General features: G+C 37.4%; 1 protein-coding gene across 1 annotated transcript in view; it reads right to left on the bottom strand.

Annotated features, from left to right (window-relative positions):
* The window catches only part of thsd4 (thrombospondin type 1 domain containing 4), a gene marked incomplete at its 5' end in the record, with an annotated part of 64,421 nt that overhangs the window by 10,947 nt on the left and 26,764 nt on the right, over nucleotides 1-26,710 (bottom strand). Inside the window, 8 exons of the mRNA XM_079826182.1 lie at nucleotides 2,964-3,137; nucleotides 3,214-3,387; nucleotides 4,831-5,035; nucleotides 8,476-8,605; nucleotides 11,222-11,413; nucleotides 11,514-11,613; nucleotides 13,491-13,666; nucleotides 25,879-26,083. Of these exons, the coding sequence (XP_079682308.1) occupies nucleotides 2,964-3,137; nucleotides 3,214-3,387; nucleotides 4,831-5,035; nucleotides 8,476-8,605; nucleotides 11,222-11,413; nucleotides 11,514-11,613; nucleotides 13,491-13,666; nucleotides 25,879-26,083 (1,356 nt within the window). The remainder of the gene's footprint in view (nucleotides 1-2,963; nucleotides 3,138-3,213; nucleotides 3,388-4,830; nucleotides 5,036-8,475; nucleotides 8,606-11,221; nucleotides 11,414-11,513; nucleotides 11,614-13,490; nucleotides 13,667-25,878; nucleotides 26,084-26,710) is intronic.

Below are 26,710 nucleotides of genomic sequence, written 5' to 3' on the forward strand. Positions count from 1 at the left end.
CAAACACAACAACAACACACACATCAACACACACACACCAACTTAACACCAACACACACACACACACACACACACGTTAAAAAAGCAGCAGTTACGTTCATTTTGCACACACACAAACACAACACCAACACACACACACACACCAACTTAACACCAACACACACACACACGTTAAAAAAGCAGCAGTTACGTTCATTTTGCACACACACAAACACAACACCAACCCACACATCAACACACACACACACACACCAACTTAACACCAACACACACACACACGTTAAAAAAGCAGCAGTTACGTTCATTTTGCACACACACAAACACAACAACAACACACACATCAACACACACACACCAACTTAACACCAACACACACAAAACAGACAACACACACACACACACACACACACACGTTAAAAAAGCAGCAGTTACGTTCATTTTGCACACACGCAAACACAACACCAACACACACATCAACACACACACACACCAACTTAACACCAACACACACAAAACAGACAACACACGCACACACACACACGTTAAAAAAGCAGCAGTTATGTTAATTTTGCACAAACACAAACACAACACCAACACACACATCAACACACACACACACACACACACACCAACTTAACACCAACACACACACACACACACACACACACACACGTTAAAAAAGCAGCAGTTACGTTCATTTTGCACACACACAAACACAACACCAACACACACATCAACACACACACACACCAACTTAACACCAACACACATAAAACAGACAACATACACACAAACACACACACGTTAAAAAAGCAGCAGTTACGTTCATTTTGCACACACACAAACACAACACCAACACACACATCAACACACACACACACCAACTTAACACCAACACACACAAAACAGACAACACACACACACGTTAAAAAAGCAGCAGTTACGTTCATTTTGCACACACGCAAACACAACACCAACACACACATCAACACACACACACCAACTTAACACCAACACACACACACACACACACACACACACGTTAAAAAAGCAGCAGTTACGTTCATTTTGCACACACACAAACACAACACCAACACACACATCAACACACACACACCAACTTAACACCAACACACACACACACGTTAAAAAAGCAGCAGTTACGTTCATTTTGCACACACACAAACACAACACCAACCCACACATCAACACACACACACACCAACTTAACACCAACACACACAAAACCGACAACACACACACACACACACACACACACACACGTTAAAAAAGCAGCAGTTACGTTCATTTTGCACACACACAAACACAACAACAACACACACATCAACACACACACACACCAACTTAACACCAACACACACAAAACAGACAACACACACACACACACGAACTCAAACACTAAACACACAACCTTTTTAGTATTTTAAAATTATTTGTTTTAATTTAGCATTTTATGATTTCAATTTATTTTGAGTGTTTAATTTGAGTGATATTATTTTAATATAATTTATTTTAATTCAATACATTTTTGTAGTGTTTATTTTGATTGTTTTTATTTTAAGATCATATATATTAATTTAGCATTTTTATAATTTAATACAAATGTTTATTTTGATTGTTTTTTTAGTTTAATTTAGAATTTTATGATTCAGTTCATTTTTAGTGTTTATTTTAAAATAATTGTCATAATTTTTAATCATTTTAATACATTTTTAGTAAATGCTTTTATTTTGATTGTTTTATTTTAATATAAATGCACTTTAATCATTTAAATAATTAATCATTTTTAATACGTTTTTTTATTTCAATTTGCTTATTTTTTGTTTTAAAATCATTTATTTTAATTTAGCATTTTACTGGTTTAATTTTTAATTTAAATTTTTAAATAATTAATCATTTTTAATTATTTTAATAATTGTTTTACCTTGATTATTTATTTATTTTGAAATGATGTATTTATTTGAATGTTTTAAAGGGTCAGTTCACCCAAAAATGTAAATTGTGTCATTAATGACTGAGCCTCATGTGGTTGGACACCCGTCAGACCTCCGTTCATCTTCAGACACAAATGAAGATATTTTAGTGTAAATCTGATGCTCTGAAAGGCCTCCATTGGCTCAACTTTACACTCTCAAGACCCTTAAAAGACACTAAAGACTAAAGTTACAAAGTCCATCTCACTACAGCGGCTCTACAATAACTTTATGAAGACGAGAATAGTTTCTGTGCGCAAAAAAACCCTAAATAACGACTTATATAGTGATGACAATTTCAAAACACGGCATCATGAAGCTTCAAAGCGCTATGAATCAGTGAGTCGATTCAGCGGTTCAGAGCGTTATGAATCAGTGAGTCGATTCAGCGGTTCAGAGCGTTATGATTCAGTGAGTCGATTCATGATTCGGATCGCGTGTCAAACCGCCAAACTGCGGAAATTTGGCGATCCAAACTGCTGAATCGACTCACTGATTCATAACACTCCAAACTGCTGATTCGACTCACTGACTCATAACACTCTGAACCGCTGATTCGACTCACTGACTCATAACGCTTTGAAGCTTCATGAGGCCGTGTTTTGAAATCGTCATCACTATATAAGTCGTTATTTAGGGTTTTTTTGCGCACAGAAACTATTCTCGTCTTCATAAAGTTATTGTAGAGCCGCTGTAGTGAGATGGACTTTGTAACTTTAGTCTTTAGTGTCTTTTAAGGGTCTTGAGAGTGTAAAGTTGAGCCAATGGAGGCCTTTCAGAGCATCAGATTTACACTAAAATATCTTCATTTGTGTCTGAAGATGAACGGAGGTCTGACGGGTGTCCAACCACATGAGGCTCAGTCATTAATGACACAATTTACATTTTTGGGTGAACTAACCCTTTAATCATTATCTTTTCCCGGAGCCCCTCCCTGATCCCTAACACCAGGACCCTGATCTGCTGTACCTGACTCCAGGGCCCGGTGAACCACTCGGTGCGGCTCTCACAGGGGCCGCTGCTGCAGGGCTGAGCCTGGGCCGGCCGCTGGGACCCACAGCCCTCCAGAGGCAGACTGCTGATGTGATTGGAGAGACACAGAACACTGCGCGTCCGCACACCCACGCCGCAGTCCGCAGAGCACTGACGACACACACACACACACACACGTCAGCGCACACGCGTGATCAGAAACCGGTCCGTGTTCAGCGTGCCTCACCTGAGCGCTCCACTCGCTGAAGAACCAGCTCTTGGTGCAGGGACCCGCGTCACAGTTCTCCGCGTCGCTGGGACGGAGTTTCATGTTGCACTCGTCATCTTCCACGATATCACCAACATTACTGACACAGTGCACCTCACGTGACCTCTGACCCACGCCGCAGGGCACGGAACACTGACAACACACACACACACACACACTAATACACAGATGCTTCTATCTCACATTTGAAGTTTGGTACCACCACAGTAATGCAGACTACATGTGTGTAGTACACCTAAAGGATTATTAGGAACACCATAATACTGTGTTTGACCCCTTTCGCCTTAATTCTACGTGGCATTGACTCAACAAGCTGCTGAAAGCATTCTTTAGAAATGTTGGCCCATATTGATAGGAGAGCATCTTGCAGTTGATGGAGATTTGTGGGATGCACATCCAGGGCACGAAGCTCCCGTTCCACCACATCCCAAAGATGCTCTATTGGGTTGAGATCTGGAGACTGTGGGGCCATTTTAGTCCAGTGAACTCATTGTCATGTTCAAGAAACCAGTTTGAAATGATTGGAGCTTTGTGACGGTGCATTATCCTGCTGGAAGTAGCCATCAGAGGATGGGGACATGGTGCTCATAAAGGGATGGACAAGGGCAGAAACAATGCTCAGGTAGGCCGTGGCATTTAAACCATGCCCAATTGGCACTAAGGGGTCTAAAGTGTGCCAAGAAAACATCCCCCACACCATTACACCACCACCACCAGCCTGCACAGTGGGAACAAGGCATGATGGATCCATGTTCTCATTCTGTTTACGCCAAATTCTGACTCTACCATCTGAATGTCTCAACAGAAATCCAGACTCATCAGACCAGGCAACATTTTTCCAGTCTTCAACTGTCCAATTTTGGTGCAAATTGTCGCCTCTTTTTCCTCTTTGTAGTGGAGATGAGTGGTACCCGGTGGGGTCTTCTGCTGTTGTAGCCCATCCGCCTCAAGGTTGTGTGTGTTGTGGCTTCACAAATGCTTTGCTGCAGACCTCGGTTGTAACGAGTGGTTATTTCAGTCAAAGTTGCTCTTCTATCAGCTTGAGTCAGTCGGCCCATGACCTCTGACCTCTAGCATCAACAAGGCATTTTCTCCCACAGGACTGCCGCATACTGGATGCTTTTCCCTTTTCACACCATTCTTTGTAAACCCTAGAAATGGTTGTGCGTGAAAATCCCAGTAACTGAGCAGATTGTGAAATACTCAGACCAACAACCATGCCACACTCAAAATGTCTTAAATCTCCTTTCTTTCCCATTCCGACATTCAGTGTGGAGTTCAGGAGATTGTCTTGACCAGGACCACACCCCTAAATGCATTGAAGCAACTGCCACGTGATTGGTTGATTAGATAATTGCATTAATGAGAAATTGAACAGGTGTTCCTAATAATCCTTAGGGTGAGTGTATGTTCTTAGGCTTGTACCCACTAATGAGACTAGTGCAGTTATCAAACCCAAACGAGCACCCCTCAGTCCAAAGCTCCGCCCACTGCCCCCGCTGATAGGCTAGTGAGTCCTCACGTGTGTGGCCCATCAGCGGGGAGGAGGGGCTGTGACTGACAGCTGTCACTCACGGGACTCCACTCCGAGCGAATCTGCCACTCGCTGCAGATCTTCATCTGGCAGGTGCTGCTGGTCTCCGGCCGCTCCATGTGCTGGCACCGGCTGCTGTGCGCGGTTAGCGTGCGGTTAGCGTACGCCTGGCGACACAGGACCTGGCGATGCTGCAGCCCCAAACCACACGTCTTACTGCACTCGGACCACTCGCCGATGTCCCAGCTGAACACACATTCACACACACATCAGTCAGCAATGTTCTACGAGTAGAGACGCATGTCAATCAAACAAAACCGACAATATTTAAATCTGTCAATCGAACAAAACCGACAATATTTAAATCTGTCAATCAAACAAAACCCTGTCAATATTTAAATCTGTCAATCAAACCAAACCGACAATATTTAAATCTGTCAATCAAACAAAACCCTGTCAATATTTAAATCTGTCAATCGAACAAAACTGACTATATTTAAATCTGTCAATCGAACAAAACCCTGTCAATATTTAAATCTGTCAATCGAACAAAACTGACTATATTTAAATCTGTCAATCGAACAAAACCGACTATATTTAAATCTGTCAATCGAACAAAACCCACAATATTTAAATCTGTCAATCGAACAAAACCGACAATATTTAAATCTGTCAATCGAACAAAACCGACAATATTTACATCTGTCAATCCAACAAAACCGACAATATTTAAATCTGTCTATCGAACAAAACCGACAATATTTAAATCTGTCAATCGAACAAAACCGACAATATTTAAATCTGTCAATCGAACAAAACTGACAATATTTAAATCTGTCAATCAAACAAAACCGACAATATTTAAATCTGTCAATCGAACAAATCGACAATATTTAAATCTTTCAATCGAACAAAACCGACAATATTTAAATCTGTCAATCAAACAAAACTGACAATATTTAAATCTGTCAATCGAACAAAACCGACAATATTTAAATCTGTCATTCAAACAAAACCGACAATATATAAATCTGTTAATCGAACAAAACCAACAATATTCAAATCTGTAAATCAAACAAAACCGACAATATTTAAATCTGTTAATCGAACAAAACCGACAATATTTAAATCTGTCAATCGAACAAAACTGACAATATTTCAATCTGTTAATCGAACAAAACCAACAATATTTAAGTCTGTCAATCGAACAAAACCGACAATATTTAAATCTGTCAATCGAACAAAACCGACAATATTTAAATCTGTTAATCGAACAAAACCAACAATATTTGAATCTGTCAATCTAACAATACCGACAATATTTAAATCTGTTAATCAAACAAAACCCTGTCAATATTTAAATCTGTCAATCAAACCAAACCGACAATATTTAAATCTGTCAATCAAACAAAACCCTGTCAATATTTAAATCTGTCAATCGAACAAAACTGACTATATTTAAATCTGTCAATCGAACAAAACCGACTATATTTAAATCTGTCAATCGAACAAAACCCACAATATTTAAATCTGTCAATCGAACAAAACCGACAATATTTACATCTGTCAATCGAACAAAACCGACAATATTTAAATCTGTCTATCGAACAAAACCAACAATATTTAAATCTGTCAATCGAACAAAACCGACAATATTTAAATATGTAAATCGAACAAAACTGACAATATTTAAATCTGTCAATCAAACAAAACCGACAATATTTAAATCTTTCAATCGAACAAATCGACAATATTTAAATCTTTCAATCGAACAAATCCGACAATATTTAAATCTGTCAATCAAACAAAACTGACAATATTTAAATCTGTCAATTGAACAAAACCGACAATATTTAAATCTGTCAATCAAACAAAACTGACAATATTTCAATCTGTTAATCGAACAAAACCAACAATATTTAAGTCTGTCAATCGAACAAAACCGACAATATTTAAATCTGTCAATCGAACAAAACCGACAATATTTAAATCTGTTAATCGAACAAAACCAACAATATTTGAATCTGTCAATCTAACAATACCGACAATATTTAAATCTGTTAATCGAACAAAACCAACAATATTAAATCTGTCAATCGAACAAAACCAACAATATTTAAATCTGTTAATCGAACAAAACCAATAATATTTAAATCTGTCAATCGAACAAAACCGACAATATTTAAATCTGTCAATCGAACAAAATGAACAATATTTCAATCTGTCAATCGAGCAAAACCGACAAAATTTAAATCTGTCAATCGAACAAAACCGACAATATTTAAATCTGTCAATCAAACAAAACCGACAATATTTAAATCTGTTAATCGAACAAAACCAACAATATTTAAATCTGTCAATCGAACAATACCGACAATATTTAAATCTGTTAATCGAACAAACCCAACAATATTTAAATCTGTCAATTGAACAAAACTGACAATATTTAAATCTGTCAATCGAACAAAACCGACAATATTTAAATCTGTCAATCAAACAAAACCCTGTCAATATTGAAATCTGTCAATCAAACAAAACCGACAATATTTAAATCTGTCAATCAAACAAAACCCTGTCAATATTTAAATCTGTCAATATTTAAATCTGTCAATCGAACAAAACCGACAATATTTAAATCTGTCAATCAAACAAAACCAACAATATTTAAATCTGTCAATCGAACAAAACCAACAATATTTAAATCTGTCAATCGAACAAATCGACAATATTTAAATCTGTCAATCAAACAAAACCGACAATATTTAAATCTGTCAATCAAACAATATTTCAATCTCTTGCTTGTCTTGTGGTGTTGGAGTCACTGCTGCACTGATATTGTTCTAAACACTATGAATAAACTTGTATGATCGATACACATCATCATATCTCCAGCTCTGTTATGATTGATACACATCATCATATCTCCAGCTCTGTTATGATCGATACAAGTCAAGTCAACTTTATTTATATAGCGCTTTTAACAATGTAGATTGTTTCAAAGCAGCTTTACAGTGTTAAACAGGAAAATAATGCAGCATAATTTTATTCATCTGTATAGCCATTCTGGAGAAAACGCTGATGTCGTCAGTTCATTTCAATTATCATACAGTGACAGTGTGGGCTTTAGATCAATAATTCGATCAGTAATTTAGTTTAAATGGTTAATTTAGTTTATTAATTAGATTTATTTCGATGTTTAGTTGAAAAATGTAGTGTCCCCAACTGAGCACGCCAAGCCAGAGGCAACAGTGGCAAGGAAACCAAAACCCATCAGGAGCAGAATGGAGGAAAATAAACCTTGGAGAAACCAGACTCAGCCGGGGGGGCAGTTCTCCTCTGGCCAATTAACAAACAGCGTATTATTATTATTTTTCTGGCAGCTTTACAGCTCAGAGGTCATAATAGATCAGAATATTCGAGGGACCGGGGGCAACATGCTGCAACATACACATCATCATATCTCCAGCTCTGTTATGCACTCACACCACTGGATGTCAGTATAACACTATCACACAACATTTACTGCAGAGGTTCTTCCGATCCGGGCCTAATCCCACTAACCCGGAGCAGATCATCAACTCTTCCGGATCACCACAACACTAACTGGATCTGAACTACACACAGAAGAACTACACACAGAAGAACTACACACAGAAGAACTACACACAGAAGAACTACACACTCACAACGCAGGACAGGGCTGGAGGTTGCACGGCTCCTCCTGCGCGCTGGGTTTGGTGCTGCTGTCGCACAGAGCGCTCGACACGTGTGTGTGTGAGATCCGCTGGACGCAGACGAACACGGGGAACCGGCGACCTGCACACATGAAGAACACATGCAGATGTTGCACACGTGAAGAACACATGCAGATGTTGCACACGGGAAGAAAACATGCAGATGTTGCACACGTGAAGAACACATCCAGATGTTGCACACGTGAAGAAAACATACAGATGTTGCACATGTGAAGAACACATTCAGATGTTGCACACATGAAGAACACATCCAGATGTTGCACATGTGAAGAACACATTCAAATGTTGCACACGTGAAGAACACATGCAGATGTTGCACACGTGAAGAACACATGCAGATGTTGCACACATGAAGAACACATGCAGATGTTGCACACGGGAAGAACACATGCAGATGTTGCACACGTGAAGAACACATGCAGATGTTGCACATGGGAAGAACACAAGCAGATGTTGCACACGTGAAGAACACATGCAGATGTTGCACACGTGAAGAACACATGCAGATGTTGCACACGTGAAGAACACATGCAGATGTTGCACACGTGAAGAACACATGCAGATGTTGCACACGTGAAGAACACATGCAGATGTTGCACACGTGAAGAACACATGCAGATGTTGCACACGTGAAGAACACATGCAGATGTTGTACACGTGAAGGACACATGAAGATGTTGCACACGTGAAGAACACATGCAGATGTTGCACACGTGAAGAACACATGCAGATGTTGCACACGTGAAGAACACATGCAGATGTTGCACACGGGAAGAACACATGCAGATGTTGCACACGTGAAGAACACATGCAGATGTTGCACACGGGAAGAACACATGCAGATGTTGCACACGTGAAGAACACATGCAGATGTTGCACACGGGAAGAACACATGCAGATGTTGCACACGGGAAGAACACATGCAGATGTTGCACACGTGAAGAACACATGCAGATGTTGCACACGTGAAGAACACATGCAGATGTTGCACACGGGAAGAACACATGCAGATGTTGCACACGTGAAGAACACATGCAGGTATTGCACACGTGAAGAACACATGCAGATGTTGTACACGTGAAGGACACATGAAGATGTTGCACACGTGAAGAACACATGCAGATGTTGCACACGTGAAGAACACATGCAGATGTTGCACACGGGAAGAACACATGCAGATGTTGCACACGTGAAGAACACATGCAGATGTTGCACACGGGAAGAACACATGCAGATGTTGCACACGGGAAGAACACATGCAGATGTTGCACACGTGAAGAACACATGCAGATGTTGCACACGTGAAGAACACATCCAGATGTTGCACACGTGAAGAACACATTCAGATGTTGCACACGGGAAGAACACATGCAGATGTTGCACACGTGAAGAACACATGCAGATGTTGCACACGGGAAGAACACATGCAGATGTTGCACACGTGAAGAACACATGCAGATGTTGCACACGTGAAGAACACATGCAGATGTTGCACACGTGAAGAACACATGCAGATGTTGCACACTAGGGATGCCACAATTCTCAATATAATATTGAACCGTTCGGTACGGCATTCACGGTTCAATACGCGCTTGTGAATTGCGTTTTTTTCGGTTTTGTATTGAATAAATAATTTTTCTACAAATTCTATAATTTTCCTCCATCCCAATACTGAACAACGCGACATACATTCACATCACAGGTCAGTGGTGGAGTTATACTCACGGAACACTAGAGTTATTCACAATCACCAAAGTTCATTATTTGCGTACGTTTTAAAGCCTCGCCGGCTCATTCGTGTGCGCGGTTTTAACATGAGATTTTCAGAGCGCGCGCACTAAACGCCTGTCAAACACGTGATTACTGGACTAAGTAGTCGTCTTACTGCGCTAATACTGTCAAATACACACAAGGTTAACATAAACACAGTCGGTTATGTCTAAAGAGAAAGTAAATCGGTGTGTGTGTGTATATTAGATGAGTGCAGGTCTTTAATTGACAGCGGCGCAGCCTATAGTGAACACGCGATCCTTAAAGGGACAGTTCACCTCTAAAATGATGTCATTATTTACTCACTCTAATATTGTTCCAAACCTGTTTTCATTTCTCGATGAAAGAATTTTCATTTTTGAGCGAACTATCCCTTTAATGTTAATACAACAACAAAAGACAAAGAGAAAATCACTCACTGCTCTTGACTGAAGAACTTTAATACAGCAGCTTTAATAAGAATCAGTGTATATTTTACAGTGAAGTCTATGAAGTGTTTTATTTTTACATTTATTCATTCAATTTCATACTTAAATGCTGCTGTACAGCTCTGAGCTGCCAGTGTAAATCTTTATATTTATTTTATATTTTACAATACACTAGGAATGTGTACAAGGTTTTTTTTTAAAGTGAAGTTAAGTTTAAATAAGATTTTTAAATTATTTTAAGTAAAATAAAGAAAGAGTATTGCCAAAAAAAACGTATTTTTTCTCCTTAACCTCTTGCTGTTCCTGTCGCCTAAGAATAGAATAGCAAAAAAATTATGTGACAAGCCATCAGAACCGAACCGAACCGAAAAACGTGGTTAAAAACCGAGGTGTGTATTGAACCGTGGACTGACTGTAGTGTTGCATCCCTATTGCACAGGTCCAGTGTCAGACTGATGAGGGATGAGTGTGTTCCTGACCTCGGCCACAGGAGGCGCTGCAGTCCGTGCTCCCGCTGAGCTTCCAGTTATACTCCCTGACCCGGTTTGCAGGCGGAGCTGCAGGAAGCCGATTGTCCGGGATTGGAGTCGGATGCCTGACCCCTGACCTCTCATGGCCCTCCAGGGTCCGGCCGTTTGCATCAGAACCCGTCTGACCCTTCACAGCATTTACTGTGGAGCAACACAGGAAACAGAATGCGGTCATTTATAGGGGAAAAGGCAGTAGAAACGCAAACACACACACACACACACACACACTGGATGGACTCACCGTCCAGCTGGTTGTCTTTGGGACGCTGGGCATTGACGGCGTTCTCTGACGGCATGAGGAACTCGTAATGGACGCCGGGATTGAGCTGCTGGTAGATCATCTGACCAGAGACACATCAGGATGATTAGAAACCACTGCATCCTGAAGATCTTCTGTGGTCACACACACTCCAGCCAACCAGCTTCCAGCATTATATGATGTTCCGCTTTTAAAAACCACTTCTTAAAATAATCTGCTAAATAAAATACACGTAAAAATGCTCCAATAATAGGTCACTTATGTCTGCTAAATTAATAAGTTCACATGTAAAATGCAACATTATTATTATTAATAATGATAAAATATAGCATTAAGATATTCATAATAATAAATTTAAATAATATAAAAATGATTTATATTATTAATTAATGAATAAATTTATATTTATTTTATATTTGTATGAATAATATTCACATAAGAATACATTTAATAATAAATAATATTACATAAATAGATACAGTTGCGTTTTTTTTCGGTTTCGCATTTAATTAATTATTTTTCTACAAATTCTATAATTTGCCTCCATCCCAATACTGAACAACGACATCCATTCACATCACAGGTCAGTGGTGGAGTTATACTCACGGAACACTAGAGTTATTCACAATTAAGAAAGTTCATTATTTGCGTGCGTTTTAAAGCCTTGCCGACTCATTCGCGTGTGCGGTTTTAACATGAGCTTCTCAGAGCGCGCGCACTAAACGCCTGTCAAACACGTGAATACTGGACTAAGTAGTCGTCTTACTGCGCTAATACTGTCAAATACACACAAGGTTAACATAAACACAGTCGGTTATGTCTAAAGTGAAAGTAAATCTGTGTGTCTGTATATTAGATGAGCGCAGGTCTTCAGAATTTTCATTTTTGAGTGAACTTTCCCTTTAATGTTAATACAACAACAAAACACAAAGAGAAAATCACTCACTGCTCTTGACTGAAGAACTAATACAGCAGCTTTAAAGGTGAACTATGTAGGATTTTTGCAGTAAAATATCCAGAAACCACTAGGCCAGTGTTATATATTTTGTTCAGTTGAGTACTTAGAATATCCCAAATGTTTCCAACTATTTGTAAATCGTGAGAAATTGCTATTTTAACCAAGGAACCGGGACGTGACATTTAATAATAAATAATATTACATAAATACATTGAATACATAATTGATTAAATAATAAATATAATAATTAACAAATAAATATAATTAATAAAAGTAATAATTAATACAATTCAATAAAATAAAATAATATATTTATAATAATACTAACACAATAATACCAATAATAATAATAAAAAATAATAAATTAATACATTTAATAAATAATACAAATAATGAATATAGAAATATAATTAATAAAAGTAATAACTAATATAATTTAATTTAATAAAAATTATACATTCAAATTTATATTAACACGAAAAACAATTATAATAAAAATAGCAACAATAGTAATAATAATAATAACAAAATAATTTAATAAAATTATAAATATGTTACTGCAATTAATACATTTGATAAATAATTAATTAATACATGAATAAATATAATAATTAATAAAATAAAGTGTAATCAAATAATTAAATACAAATGATTTATTTATAATATTAACACAATAATAATATGAATAATATGAATATATTGATGATACTAATAAAGTGAAATAATAATAATTAAATAATTCAGAATTATATTAACATTAAACATTATATTTACTATTATATTGCATAACATAATATTGGATTCCAAAAAGTGCATTACAATAAAGTGGTAAGAATAGCTAAATATATATAAAAATGCCCCAATAAAAATATGAATAATTCCAAATTATATTAATAATAAACGTTATGTTAATAATTCAGTATTATTTTGCATTATATTATAAACACTGGGTTCCAATAAAAGTGTTAACAATAGAAATGAAGTCTTGATGTGTCACTCACATAAACGTCCAGGATCTCATTGGTCGGCCCGTCGGCCAGTAAGGATTCTCCGGCGGTGCTGGTGATCTCATTGGGCCGTCGGTACATGAACATGGTTCCCACTCCCTCATACATTCCTGGACGGTCGATGGCCCAGTTCCCATTAATAATGGATCGGCCAGACCGACTGAGGAGAGCTGCAGCACACACACACACACACACACACACACACACACACACACACACACACACACACACACACACACACACACACACACACACACACACACACACACACACAGTAGCAGGTCAGAGTTATTGTTTCTGACAGAACTTGAGCAGCTAACAGAGCTTCTAACACACACTGACATCACACACACACACACACACACACACACACACACACACATCAGCACGTGTTGAGTGACCTGAGGTGGTCGCCGCTCTTCCCTGCTCTCCGTTTATTGAATCCTGTGGCTCATAAATCAGGAGAGGGAAAAACAGACACTGTGAGAAAAGGATTTTCCATCCTCCAGTGAGTTTGACATTGAATAAAGCGCAGCTAATCCTGCAGCGCTGACATCTGATCTTCAGCTACAACCACAGCAGACACATCAACCCTGTTCAGCTGCTGACACACACACAGATCTGCTCGCTGACGGTGTGTGTGTGTGTGTGTGTGTGTACAGAATTACTGTCGCTCACTTCCTGCCTCAGCGTCCGTCCATGTCTGGGACTTTAACTAACAGAGAGACGGAAACACTGTTTAAAGGGACAGATCACCTAAAAATGAAGACTAGCCCATGATTTACACTCCCTCAGCTCATCCTTAGGTGTGTGTGACATTCTTCTCTCAGATGAACACAATCAGAGTTATATTAATAATGTCCTGACTCCTCCAAGCTTTATAATGGCAGTGAAGTCCATCATTAGTGCATCCATCCATCATAAAAGTGCATCTATCCATCATAAAAGAGCATCTATCCATCATAAAAGAGCATCTGTCCATCATAAAAGAGCATCTATCCATCATAAAAGAGCATCTGTCCATCATAAAAGAGCATCTATCCATCATAAAAGAGCATCTGTCCATCATAAAAGAGCATCTATCCATCATAAAAGAGCATCCGTCCATCATAAAAGAGCATCTATCCATCATAAAAGTGCATCTGTCCATCATAAAAGTGCATCTGTCCATCATAAAAGAGCATCTGTCCATCATAAAAGTGCATCTATCCATCATAAAAGTGCATCTATCCATCATAAAAGAGCATCTGTCCATCATAAAAGAGCATCTGTCCATCATAAAAGAGCATCTATCCATCATAAAAGAGCATCTATCCATCATAAAAGAGCATCTATCCATCATAAAAGAGCATCTGTCCATCATAAAAGAGCATCTATCCATCATAAAAGAGCATCTATCCATCATAAAAGAGCATCTGTCCATCATAAAAGAGCATCTATCCATCATAAAAGAGCATCTGTCCATCATAAAAGAGCATCTGTCCATCATAAAAGAGCATCTATCCATCATAAAAGTGCATCTATCCATCATAAAAGAGCATCTGTCCATCATAAAAGAGCATCTATCCATCATAAAAGAGCATCTATCCATCATAAAAGTGCATCTGTCCATCATAAAAGTGCATCTGTCCTTCATAAAAGTGCATCTGTCCTTCATAAAAGAGCATCTGTCCATCATAAAAGTGCATCTGTCCATCATAAAAGTGCATCTATCCATCATAAAAGAGCATCTATCCATCATAAAAGTGCATCTGTCCATCATAAAAGAGCATCTGTCCATCATAAAAGTGCATCTGTCCATCATAAAAGTGCATCTGTCCATCATAAAAGAGCATCTGTCCATCATAAAAGTGCATCTGTCCATCATAAAAGTGCATCTGTCCATCATAAAAGAGCATCTGTCCATCATAAAAGTGCATCTGTCCATCATAAAAGTGCATCTGTCCATCATAAAAGTGCATCTGTCCATCATAAAAGTGCATCTGTCCATCATAAAAGAGCATCTGTCCATCATAAAAGTGCATCTGTCCATCATAAAAGTGCATCTGTCCATCATAAAAGAGCATCTGTCCATCATAAAAGTGCATCTGTCCATCATAAAAGTGCATCTGTCCATCATAAAAGAGCATCTGTCCATCATAAAAGTGCATCTGTCCATCATAAAAGTGCATCTGTCCATCATAAAAGTGCATCTGTCCATCATAAAAGTGCATCCATCCATCATAAAAGTGCATCTGTCCATCATAAAAGAGCATCTGTCCATCATAAAAGTGCATCTGTCCATCATAAAAGTGCATCTGTCCATCATAAAAGAGCATCTGTCCATCATAAAAGTGCATCTGTCCATCATAAAAGTGCATCTATCCATCATAAAAGTGCATCTGTCCATCATAAAAGTGCATCCGTCCATCATAAAAGAGCATCTGTCCATCATAAAAGAGCATCTATCCATCATAAAAGAGCATCTATCCATCATAAAAGTGCATCTGTCCATCATAAAAGAGCATCTATCCATCATAAAAGAGCATCTGTCCATCATAAAAGAGCATCTGTCCATCATAAAAGTGCATCTATCCATCATAAAAGAGCATCTGTCCATCATAAAAGAGCATCTATCCATCATAAAAGTGCATCTATCCATCATAAAAGTGCATCTGTCCATCATAAAAGTGCATCTGTCCATCATAAAAGTGCATCTATCCATCATAAAAGTGCATCTGTCCATCATAAAAGTGCATCCGTCCATCATAAAAGAGCATCTGTCCATCATAAAAGAGCATCTATCCATCATAAAAGAGCATCTATCCATCATAAAAGTGCATCTGTCCATCATAAAAGAGCATCTATCCATCATAAAAGAGCATCTGTCCATCATAAAAGAGCATCTGTCCATCATAAAAGAGCATCTATCCATCATAAAAGAGCATCTGTCCATCATAAAAGAGCATCTATCCATCATAAAAGAGCATCTGTCCATCATAAAAGAGCATCTATCCATCATAAAAGTGCATCTATCCATCATAAAAGTGCATCTGTCCATCATAAAAGTGCATCTGTCCATCATAAAAGAGCATCCATCCATCATAAATGTGCATCTGTCCATCATAAAAGTGCATCCATCCATCATAAAAGTGCATCCGTCCATCATAAAAGAGCATCTGTCCATCATAAAAGAGCATCTGTCCATCATAAAAGAGCATCTATCCATCATAAAAGAGCATCTGTCCATCATAAAAGAGCATCTATCCATCATAAAAGAGCATCCGTCCATCATAAAAGAGCATCCGTCCATCATAAAAGAGCATCTGTCCATCATAAAAGAGCATCTGTCCATCATAAAAGAGCATCTATCCATCATAAAAGAGCATCTGTCCATCATAAAAGAGCATCTGTCCATCATAAAAGAGCATCTATCCATCATAAAAGAGCATCTGTCCATCATAAAAGTGCATCCATCCATCATAAAAGTGCATCTATCCATCATAAAAGACCATCCATCATAAAAGTGCATCTGTCCATCATAAAAGTGCATCTATCCATCATAAAAGACCATCCATCATAAAAGTGCATCTGTCCATCATAAAAGTGCATCCGTCCATCATAAAAGAGCATCTGTCCATCATAAAAGAGCATCTATCCATCATAAAAGAGCATCTATCCATCATAAAAGTGCATCCGTCCATTATAAAAGAGCATCTGTCCATCATAAAAGTGCATCCGTCCATCATAAAAGAGCATCTGTCCATCATAAAAGAGCATCTGTCCATCATAAAAGAGCATCTGTCCATCATAAAAGAGCATCCGTCCATTATAAAAGTGCATCCGTCCATTATAAAAGAGCATCTGTCCATCATAAAAGTGCATCCGTCCATCATAAAAGAGCATCTGTCCATCATAAAAGAGCATCTGTCCATCATAAAAGAGCATCTGTCCATCATAAAAGAGCATCCGTCCATTATAAAAGTGCATCCGTCCATTATAAAAGAGCATCTGTCCATCATAAAAGAGCATCCGTCCATTATAAAAGTGCATCCGTCCATCATAAAAGAGCATCCGTCCATTATAAAAGTGCATCCGTCCATCATAAAAGAGCATCTGTCCATCATAAAAGAGCATCCGTCCATTATAAAAGTGCATCCGTCCATCATAAAAGTGCATCCGTCCATCATAAAAGAGCATCTGTCCATCATAAAAGAGCATCTGTCCATCATAAAAGTGCATCCGTCCATCATAAAAGAGCATCTGTCCATCATAAAAGAGCATCCGTCCATTATAAAAGTGCATCCGTCCATCATAAAAGAGCATCCGTCCATCATAAAAGAGCATCTGTCCATCATAAAAGAGCATCTGTCCATCATAAAAGTGCATCCGTCCATTATAAAAGAGCATCTGTCCATCATAAAAGTGCATCCGTCCATCATAAAAGAGCATCTGTCCATCATAAAAGAGCATCTGTCCATCATAAAAGAGCATCTGTCCATCATAAAAGAGCATCTATCCATCATAAAAGAGCATCTGTCCATCATAAAAGAGCATCTGTCCATCATAAAAGAGCATCTATCCATCATAAAAGAGCATCCGTCCATTATAAAAGAGCATCTGTCCATCATAAAAGAGCATCCGTCCATCATAAAAGAGCATCTGTCCATCATAAAAGAGCATCTGTCCATCATAAAAGAGCATCTGTCCATCATAAAAGAGCATCTGTCCATCATAAAAGTGCATCTGTCCATCATAAAAGAGCATCCATCCATCATAAAAGAGCTTCCATCCATCATAAAAGTGCATCTGTCCATCATAAAAGAGCATCTGTCCATCATAAAAGAGCATCTGTCCATCATAAAAGAGCATCTGTCCATCATAAAAGTGCATCTGTCCATCATAAAAGTGCATCCGTCCATTATAAAAGAGCATCTGTCCATCATAAAAGAGCATCCATCCATCATAAAAGAGCATCTGTCCATCATAAAAGAGCATCTGTCCATCATAAAAGAGCTTCCATCCATCATAAAAGAGCATCCATCCATCATAAAAGAGCATCTGTCCATCATAAAAGAGCATCTGTCCATCATAAAAGAGCATCTGTCCATCATAAAAGAGCATCTGTCCATCATAAAAGAGCATCTGTCCATCATAAAAGTGCATCTGTCCATCATAAAAGTGCATCTGTCCATCATAAAAGTGCATCTGTCCATCATAAAAGTGCATCTATCCATCATAAAAGAGCATCTGTCCATCATAAAAGAGCATCTGTCCATCATAAAAGTGCATCTGTCCATCATAAAAGAGCATCTGTCCATCATAAAAGAGCATCTGTCCATCATAAAAGAGCATCTGTCCATCATAAAAGAGCATCTGTCCATCATAAAAGAGCATCTGTCCATCATAAAAGTGCATCCGTCCATTATAAAAGAGCATCTGTCCATCATAAAAGAGCATCCGTCCATCATAAATGAGCATCTATCCATCATAAAAGAGCATCTATCCATCATAAAAGAGCATCTGTCCATCATAAAAGAGCATCTGTCCATCATAAAAGAGCATCTGTCCATCATAAAAGAGCATCTATCCATCATAAAAGAGCATCTATCCATCATAAAAGAGCATCTGTCCATCATAAAAGAGCATCTGTCCATCATAAAAGAGCATCTATCCATCATAAAAGAGCATCTGTCCATCATAAAAGAGCATCTATCCATCATAAAAGAGCATCTATCCATCATAAAAGAGCATCTATCCATCATAAAAGAGCATCTATCCATCATAAAAGTGCATCCGTCCATCATAAAAGAGCATCTATCCATCATAAAAGAGCATCTGTCCATCATAAAAGAGCATCTGTCCATCATAAAAGAGCATCTATCCATCATAAAAGAGCATCTGTCCATCATAAAAGAGCATCTGTCCATCATAAAAGAGCATCTATCCATCATAAAAGTGCATCTGTCCATCATAAAAGAGCATCTGTCCATCATAAAAGAGCATCTGTCCATCATAAAAGAGCATCTATCCATCATAAAAGAGCATCTGTCCATCATAAAAGAGCATCTGTCCATCATAAAAGAGCATCTATCCATCATAAAAGAGCATCTGTCCATCATAAAAGTGCATCCATCCATCATAAAAGTGCATCTATCCATCATAAAAGACCATCCATCATAAAAGTGCATCTGTCCATCATAAAAGTGCATCTATCCATCATAAAAGACCATCCATCATAAAAGTGCATCTGTCCATCATAAAAGTGCATCCGTCCATCATAAAAGAGCATCTGTCCATCATAAAAGAGCATCTATCCATCATAAAAGAGCATCTATCCATCATAAAAGTGCATCCGTCCATTATAAAAGAGCATCTGTCCATCATAAAAGTGCATCCGTCCATCATAAAAGAGCATCTGTCCATCATAAAAGAGCATCTGTCCATCATAAAAGAGCATCTGTCCATCATAAAAGAGCATCCGTCCATTATAAAAGTGCATCCGTCCATTATAAAAGAGCATCTGTCCATCATAAAAGTGCATCCGTCCATCATAAAAGAGCATCTGTCCATCATAAAAGAGCATCTGTCCATCATAAAAGAGCATCTGTCCATCATAAAAGAGCATCCGTCCATTATAAAAGTGCATCCGTCCATTATAAAAGAGCATCTGTCCATCATAAAAGAGCATCCGTCCATTATAAAAGTGCATCCGTCCATCATAAAAGAGCATCCGTCCATTATAAAAGTGCATCCGTCCATCATAAAAGAGCATCTGTCCATCATAAAAGAGCATCCGTCCATTATAAAAGTGCATCCGTCCATCATAAAAGTGCATCCGTCCATCATAAAAGAGCATCTGTCCATCATAAAAGAGCATCTGTCCATCATAAAAGTGCATCCGTCCATCATAAAAGAGCATCTGTCCATCATAAAAGAGCATCCGTCCATTATAAAAGTGCATCCGTCCATCATAAAAGAGCATCCGTCCATCATAAAAGAGCATCTGTCCATCATAAAAGAGCATCTGTCCATCATAAAAGTGCATCCGTCCATTATAAAAGAGCATCTGTCCATCATAAAAGTGCATCCGTCCATCATAAAAGAGCATCTGTCCATCATAAAAGAGCATCTGTCCATCATAAAAGAGCATCTGTCCATCATAAAAGAGCATCTATCCATCATAAAAGAGCATCTGTCCATCATAAAAGAGCATCTGTCCATCATAAAAGAGCATCTGTCCATCATAAAAGAGCATCTGTCCATCATAAAAGAGCATCTGTCCATCATAAAAGAGCATCTGTCCATCATAAAAGAGCATCTGTCCATCATAAAAGAGCATCTGTCCATCATAAAAGAGCATCTATCCATCATAAAAGAGCATCCGTCCATTATAAAAGAGCATCTGTCCATCATAAAAGAGCATCCGTCCATCATAAAAGAGCATCTGTCCATCATAAAAGAGCATCCGTCCATCATAAAAGAGCATCTGTCCATCATAAAAGAGCATCTGTCCATCATAAAAGAGCATCTATCCATCATAAAAGAGCATCCGTCCATTATAAAAGAGCATCTGTCCATCATAAAAGAGCATCCGTCCATCATAAAAGAGCATCTGTCCATCATAAAAGAGCATCCGTCCATCATAAAAGAGCATCTGTCCATCATAAAAGAGCATCTGTCCATCATAAAAGAGCATCTATCCATCATAAAAGAGCATCCGTCCATTATAAAAGAGCATCTGTCCATCATAAAAGAGCATCCGTCCATCATAAAAGAGCATCTGTCCATCATAAAAGAGCATCTGTCCATCATAAAAGAGCATCTGTCCATCATAAAAGAGCATCTGTCCATCATAAAAGAGCATCTGTCCATCATAAAAGAGCATCCATCCATCATAAAAGAGCTTCCATCCATCATAAAAGTGCATCTGTCCATCATAAAAGAGCATCTGTCCATCATAAAAGAGCATCTGTCCATCATAAAAGAGCATCTGTCCATCATAAAAGTGCATCTGTCCATCATAAAAGTGCATCCGTCCATTATAAAAGAGCATCTGTCCATCATAAAAGAGCATCCATCCATCATAAAAGAGCATCTGTCCATCATAAAAGAGCATCTGTCCATCATAAAAGAGCTTCCATCCATCATAAAAGAGCATCCATCCATCATAAAAGAGCATCTGTCCATCATAAAAGAGCATCTGTCCATCATAAAAGAGCATCTGTCCATCATAAAAGAGCATCTGTCCATCATAAAAGAGCATCTGTCCATCATAAAAGTGCATCTGTCCATCATAAAAGTGCATCTGTCCATCATAAAAGTGCATCTGTCCATCATAAAAGTGCATCTATCCATCATAAAAGAGCATCTGTCCATCATAAAAGAGCATCTGTCCATCATAAAAGTGCATCTGTCCATCATAAAAGAGCATCTGTCCATCATAAAAGAGCATCTGTCCATCATAAAAGAGCATCTGTCCATCATAAAAGAGCATCTGTCCATCATAAAAGAGCATCTGTCCATCATAAAAGTGCATCCGTCCATTATAAAAGAGCATCTGTCCATCATAAAAGAGCATCCGTCCATCATAAATGAGCATCTATCCATCATAAAAGAGCATCTATCCATCATAAAAGAGCATCTGTCCATCATAAAAGAGCATCTGTCCATCATAAAAGAGCATCTGTCCATCATAAAAGAGCATCTATCCATCATAAAAGAGCATCTATCCATCATAAAAGAGCATCTGTCCATCATAAAAGAGCATCTGTCCATCATAAAAGAGCATCTATCCATCATAAAAGAGCATCTGTCCATCATAAAAGAGCATCTATCCATCATAAAAGAGCATCTATCCATCATAAAAGAGCATCTATCCATCATAAAAGAGCATCTATCCATCATAAAAGTGCATCCGTCCATCATAAAAGAGCATCTATCCATCATAAAAGAGCATCTGTCCATCATAAAAGAGCATCTGTCCATCATAAAAGAGCATCTATCCATCATAAAAGAGCATCTATCCATCATAAAAGAGCATCTATCCATCATAAAAGTGCATCTGTCCATCATAAAAGAGCATCTATCCATCATAAAAGAGCATCTATCCATCATAAAAGAGCATCTATCCATCATAAAAGTGCATCCGTCCATTATAAAAGAGCATCTGTCCATCATAAAAGAGCATCCGTCCATCATAAAAGAGCATCTGTCCATCATAAAAGAGCATCTGTCCATCATAAAAGAGCATCTGTCCATCATAAAAGAGCATCTGTCCATCATAAAAGTGCATCCGTCCATTATAAAAGAGCATCTGTCCATCATAAAAGAGCATCTGTCCATCATAAAAGTGCATCTGTCCATCATAAAAGAGCATCCGTCCATCATAAAAGAGCATCTGTCCATCATAAAAGAGCATCTGTCCATCATAAAAGAGCATCTGTCCATCATAAAAGAGCATCTGTCCATCATAAAAGAGCATCTGTCCATCATAAAAGAGCATCTGTCCATCATAAATGAGCATCCGTCCATCATAAAAGAGCATCTGTCCATCATAAAAGAGCATCTGTCCATCATAAAAGAGCATCTGTCCATCATAAAAGAGCATCTATCCATCATAAATGAGCATCCGTCCATCATAAAAGAGCATCTGTCCATCATAAAAGAGCATCTATCCATCATAAATGAGCATCCGTCCATCATAAAAGAGCATCTGTCCATCATAAAAGAGCATCTATCCATCATAAAAGAGCATCTGTCCATCATAAATGAGCATCCGTCCATCATAAAAGAGCATCTGTCCATCATAAAAGAGCATCTGTCCATCATAAAAGAGCATCTGTCCATCATAAAAGAGCATCTATCCATCATAAAAGAGCATCTGTCCATCATAAAAGAGCATCTATCCATCATAAAAGAGCATCTGTCATCATAAAAGAGCATCTGTCCATCATAAAAGAGCATCTATCCATCATAAAAGAGCATCTGTCCATCATAAAAGAGCATCTGTCCATCATAAAAGAGCATCTGTCATCATAAAAGAGCATCTGTCATCATAAAAGAGCATCTATCCATCATAAAAGAGCATCTGTCATCATAAAAGAGCATCTGTCCATCATAAAAGTGCATCTATCCATCATAAACGAGCATCTGTCCATCATAAAAGAGCATCTGTCCATCATAAACGAGCATCTGTCCATCATAAAAGAGCATCTATCCATCATAAAAGAGCATCTGTCCATCATAAAAGAGCATCTATCCATCATAAAAGAGCATCTGTCCATCATAAAAGAGCATCTGTCCATCATAAAAGAGCATCTGTCCATCATAAAAGAGCATCTGTCCATCATAAAAGAGCATCTGTCCATCATAAAAGAGCATCTATCCATCATAAAAGTGCATCTGTCCATCATAAAAGAGCATCTGTCCATCATAAAAGAGCATCTGTCCATCATAAAAGAGCATCTGTCCATCATAAAAGAGCATCTGTCCATCATAAAAGAGCATCTGTCCATCATAAAAGAGCATCTATCCATCATAAAAGAGCATCTGTCCATCATAAAAGAGCATCTGTCCATCATAAAAGAGCATCTGTCCATCATAAAAGAGCATCTGTCCATCATAAAAGAGCATCTGTCCATCATAAAAGAGCATCTGTCCATCATAAAAGAGCATCTGTCCATCATAAAAGAGCATCTATCCATCATAAAAGTGCATCTGTCCATCATAAAAGAGCATCTGTCCATCATAAAAGAGCATCTGTCCATCATAAATGTGCATCTGTCCATCATAAAAGAGCATCTGTCCATCATAAAAGAGCATCTGTCCATCATAAAAGAGCATCTGTCCATCATAAAAGAGCATCCGTCCATCATAAAAGAGCATCTGTCTAAATCCACTTTTATGATGGATAGTTTTAGTTACAGTTATCGTTACTGTTATCGTTATAGTTATCGTTATAGTTTTAGTTACAGTTATCGTTATAGTTATCGTTATGGTTATAGTTTTAGTTAAATTATAGTTTTAGTTACAGTTACAGTTATCGTTATAGTTTTAGTTACAGTTATAGTTATCGTTATGGTTATAGTTTTAGTTAAATTATAGTTTTAGTTACAGTTATAGTTATAGTTTTAGTTACAATTATCGTTATAGTTTTAGTTACGATTATCGTTATAGATTTAGTTACATTATAGTTTTAGTTACAGTTATCGCTATAGTTTTAGTTACAGTTATTGTTATAGTTTTAGTTACAGTTATCGTTATAGTTTTATAGTTTTAGTTACAGTTATCATTATAGTTTTAGTTACATTATAGTTTTAGTTACAGTTATCGTTATAGTTTTAGTTATAGTTATCGTTATAGTTTTAGTTACAGTTATCGTTATAGTTTTAGTTATAGTTATCGTTATAGTTTTAGTTACAGTTATAGTTATCGTTAATTTTAGTTACATTATAGTTTTAGTTACGTTATCGTTATAGTTTTAGTTACATTATAGTTTTAGTTACAGTTATCGTTGTAGTTTTAGTTACAGTTATCGTTATAGTTTTAGTTACAGTTATAGTTATCGTTATAGTTTTAGTTTTAGTTACATTATAGTTTTAGTTACAGTTATCGTTATAGTTTTAGTTACAGTTATCATAATAGTTTTAGTTATAGTTTTTGTTATAGTAACAGTTATCGTTATAGTTTTAGTTACATTATAGTTTTAGTTACAGTTATCGTTATAGTTTTAGTTATAGTTATCGTTATAGTTTTAGTTACAGTTATCGTTATAGTTTTAGTTATAGTTATCGTTATAGTTTTAGTTACATTATAGTTTTAGTTACAGTTATCGTTATAGTTTTAGTTATAGTTATCGTTATAGTTTTAGTTACAGTTATCGTTATAGTTTTAGTTATAGTTATCGTTATAGTTTTAGTGACAGTTATAGTTATCGTTAATTTTAGTTACATTATAGTTTTAGTTACGTTATCGTTATAGTTTTAGTTACATTATAGTTTTAGTTACAGTTATCGTTGTAGTTTTAGTTACAGTTATAGTTATCGTTATAGTTTTAGTTACATTATAGTTTTAGTTACAGTTATCGTTATAGTTTTAGTTACAGTTATCGTTATAGTTTTAGTTACATTATAGTTTTAGTTACAGTTATCGTTATAGTTTTAGTTACAGTTATCCTTATAGTTATCGTTATAATTTTTATAGTTTTAGTAACAGTTATCCTTATAGTTTTAGTTACAGTTATCCTTATAGTTATCGTTATAGTTTTAGTTTTTATAGTTTTAGTTACAGTTATGGTATAGTTTTCGTTAGTTTTAGTTGTAGTTCTCATTAAAGTTATCATTACAATTATTGTTATAGTTATTATATGAATGGTTCTTGCAGTGAATGGAGCTTTCCTCACCCAGATAGTTCCTGCTCTTCACCATCTCCGTGACGTTTATCTTGGTGGCTCCCGGCGGGATCTCCAGGATCTTGTGATAGCCCACTCTGGACAGGCTGTGCTGGAACAGGCCTGAGATGAGCTGGCACGCGCTATTATCCCCCCCGCACACGCCACATCTGTCACGCTCCTTCCCAGAACCCACCAGGTCATCGCAGCCGGCGCTCTGCCACAGAGAAACACAGCAGACGTCAACACACACACACACACACACGACCTCTACACTGCAGGCCGTTATTGTCACGTGCAGAGGTGGACAAAGTGCACAACTTCATTACTCGAGTGAAAGTAAAAGTACTACTGGTACTCTGTTACAAGTGAAAGTTGTTAAAAACTATTTTTACTTAAGAAAAAGTACAGAAGTACTTGCTTTTAAAAGTACTTAAGTATCAAAGTAAATTTCCTTTTTTATGTCAATGCATTATTTTATTATTGTTGCATTGTTGTATAAATGCACGGTGGTTTAAGCCAGTCTGTGATGCTCCATACGACCACCTTGAGCTAATTTAAATACTTAAAAGTTACAAAGTTTTTACAAAGCTGCTGTCACTTTAAGGCAGAATGCACAAATCCCACACACTGATACACATCCGATATTCCCCCAACTGTTCACGTTCACTTAAGACATAATCAACTTTCTTTACGTGAATACTTTCCAAAATGAAAATTGACATTTTGTGTGTATTGGTCTGTTTAAGTGCGAAAAAAACACACAAAAGAAAGCTCTACTCAGTGCTCGTGCTCATCTCAGAGGCACAAAAACCAGACTGAACTGAGCTCGTTCATCAGGCTT

The sequence above is a fragment of the Gobio gobio genome (assembly GCF_949357685.1).
Source record: "Gobio gobio genome assembly, chromosome: 9".
Taxonomy (NCBI): Eukaryota; Metazoa; Chordata; class Actinopteri; order Cypriniformes; family Gobionidae; genus Gobio; species Gobio gobio.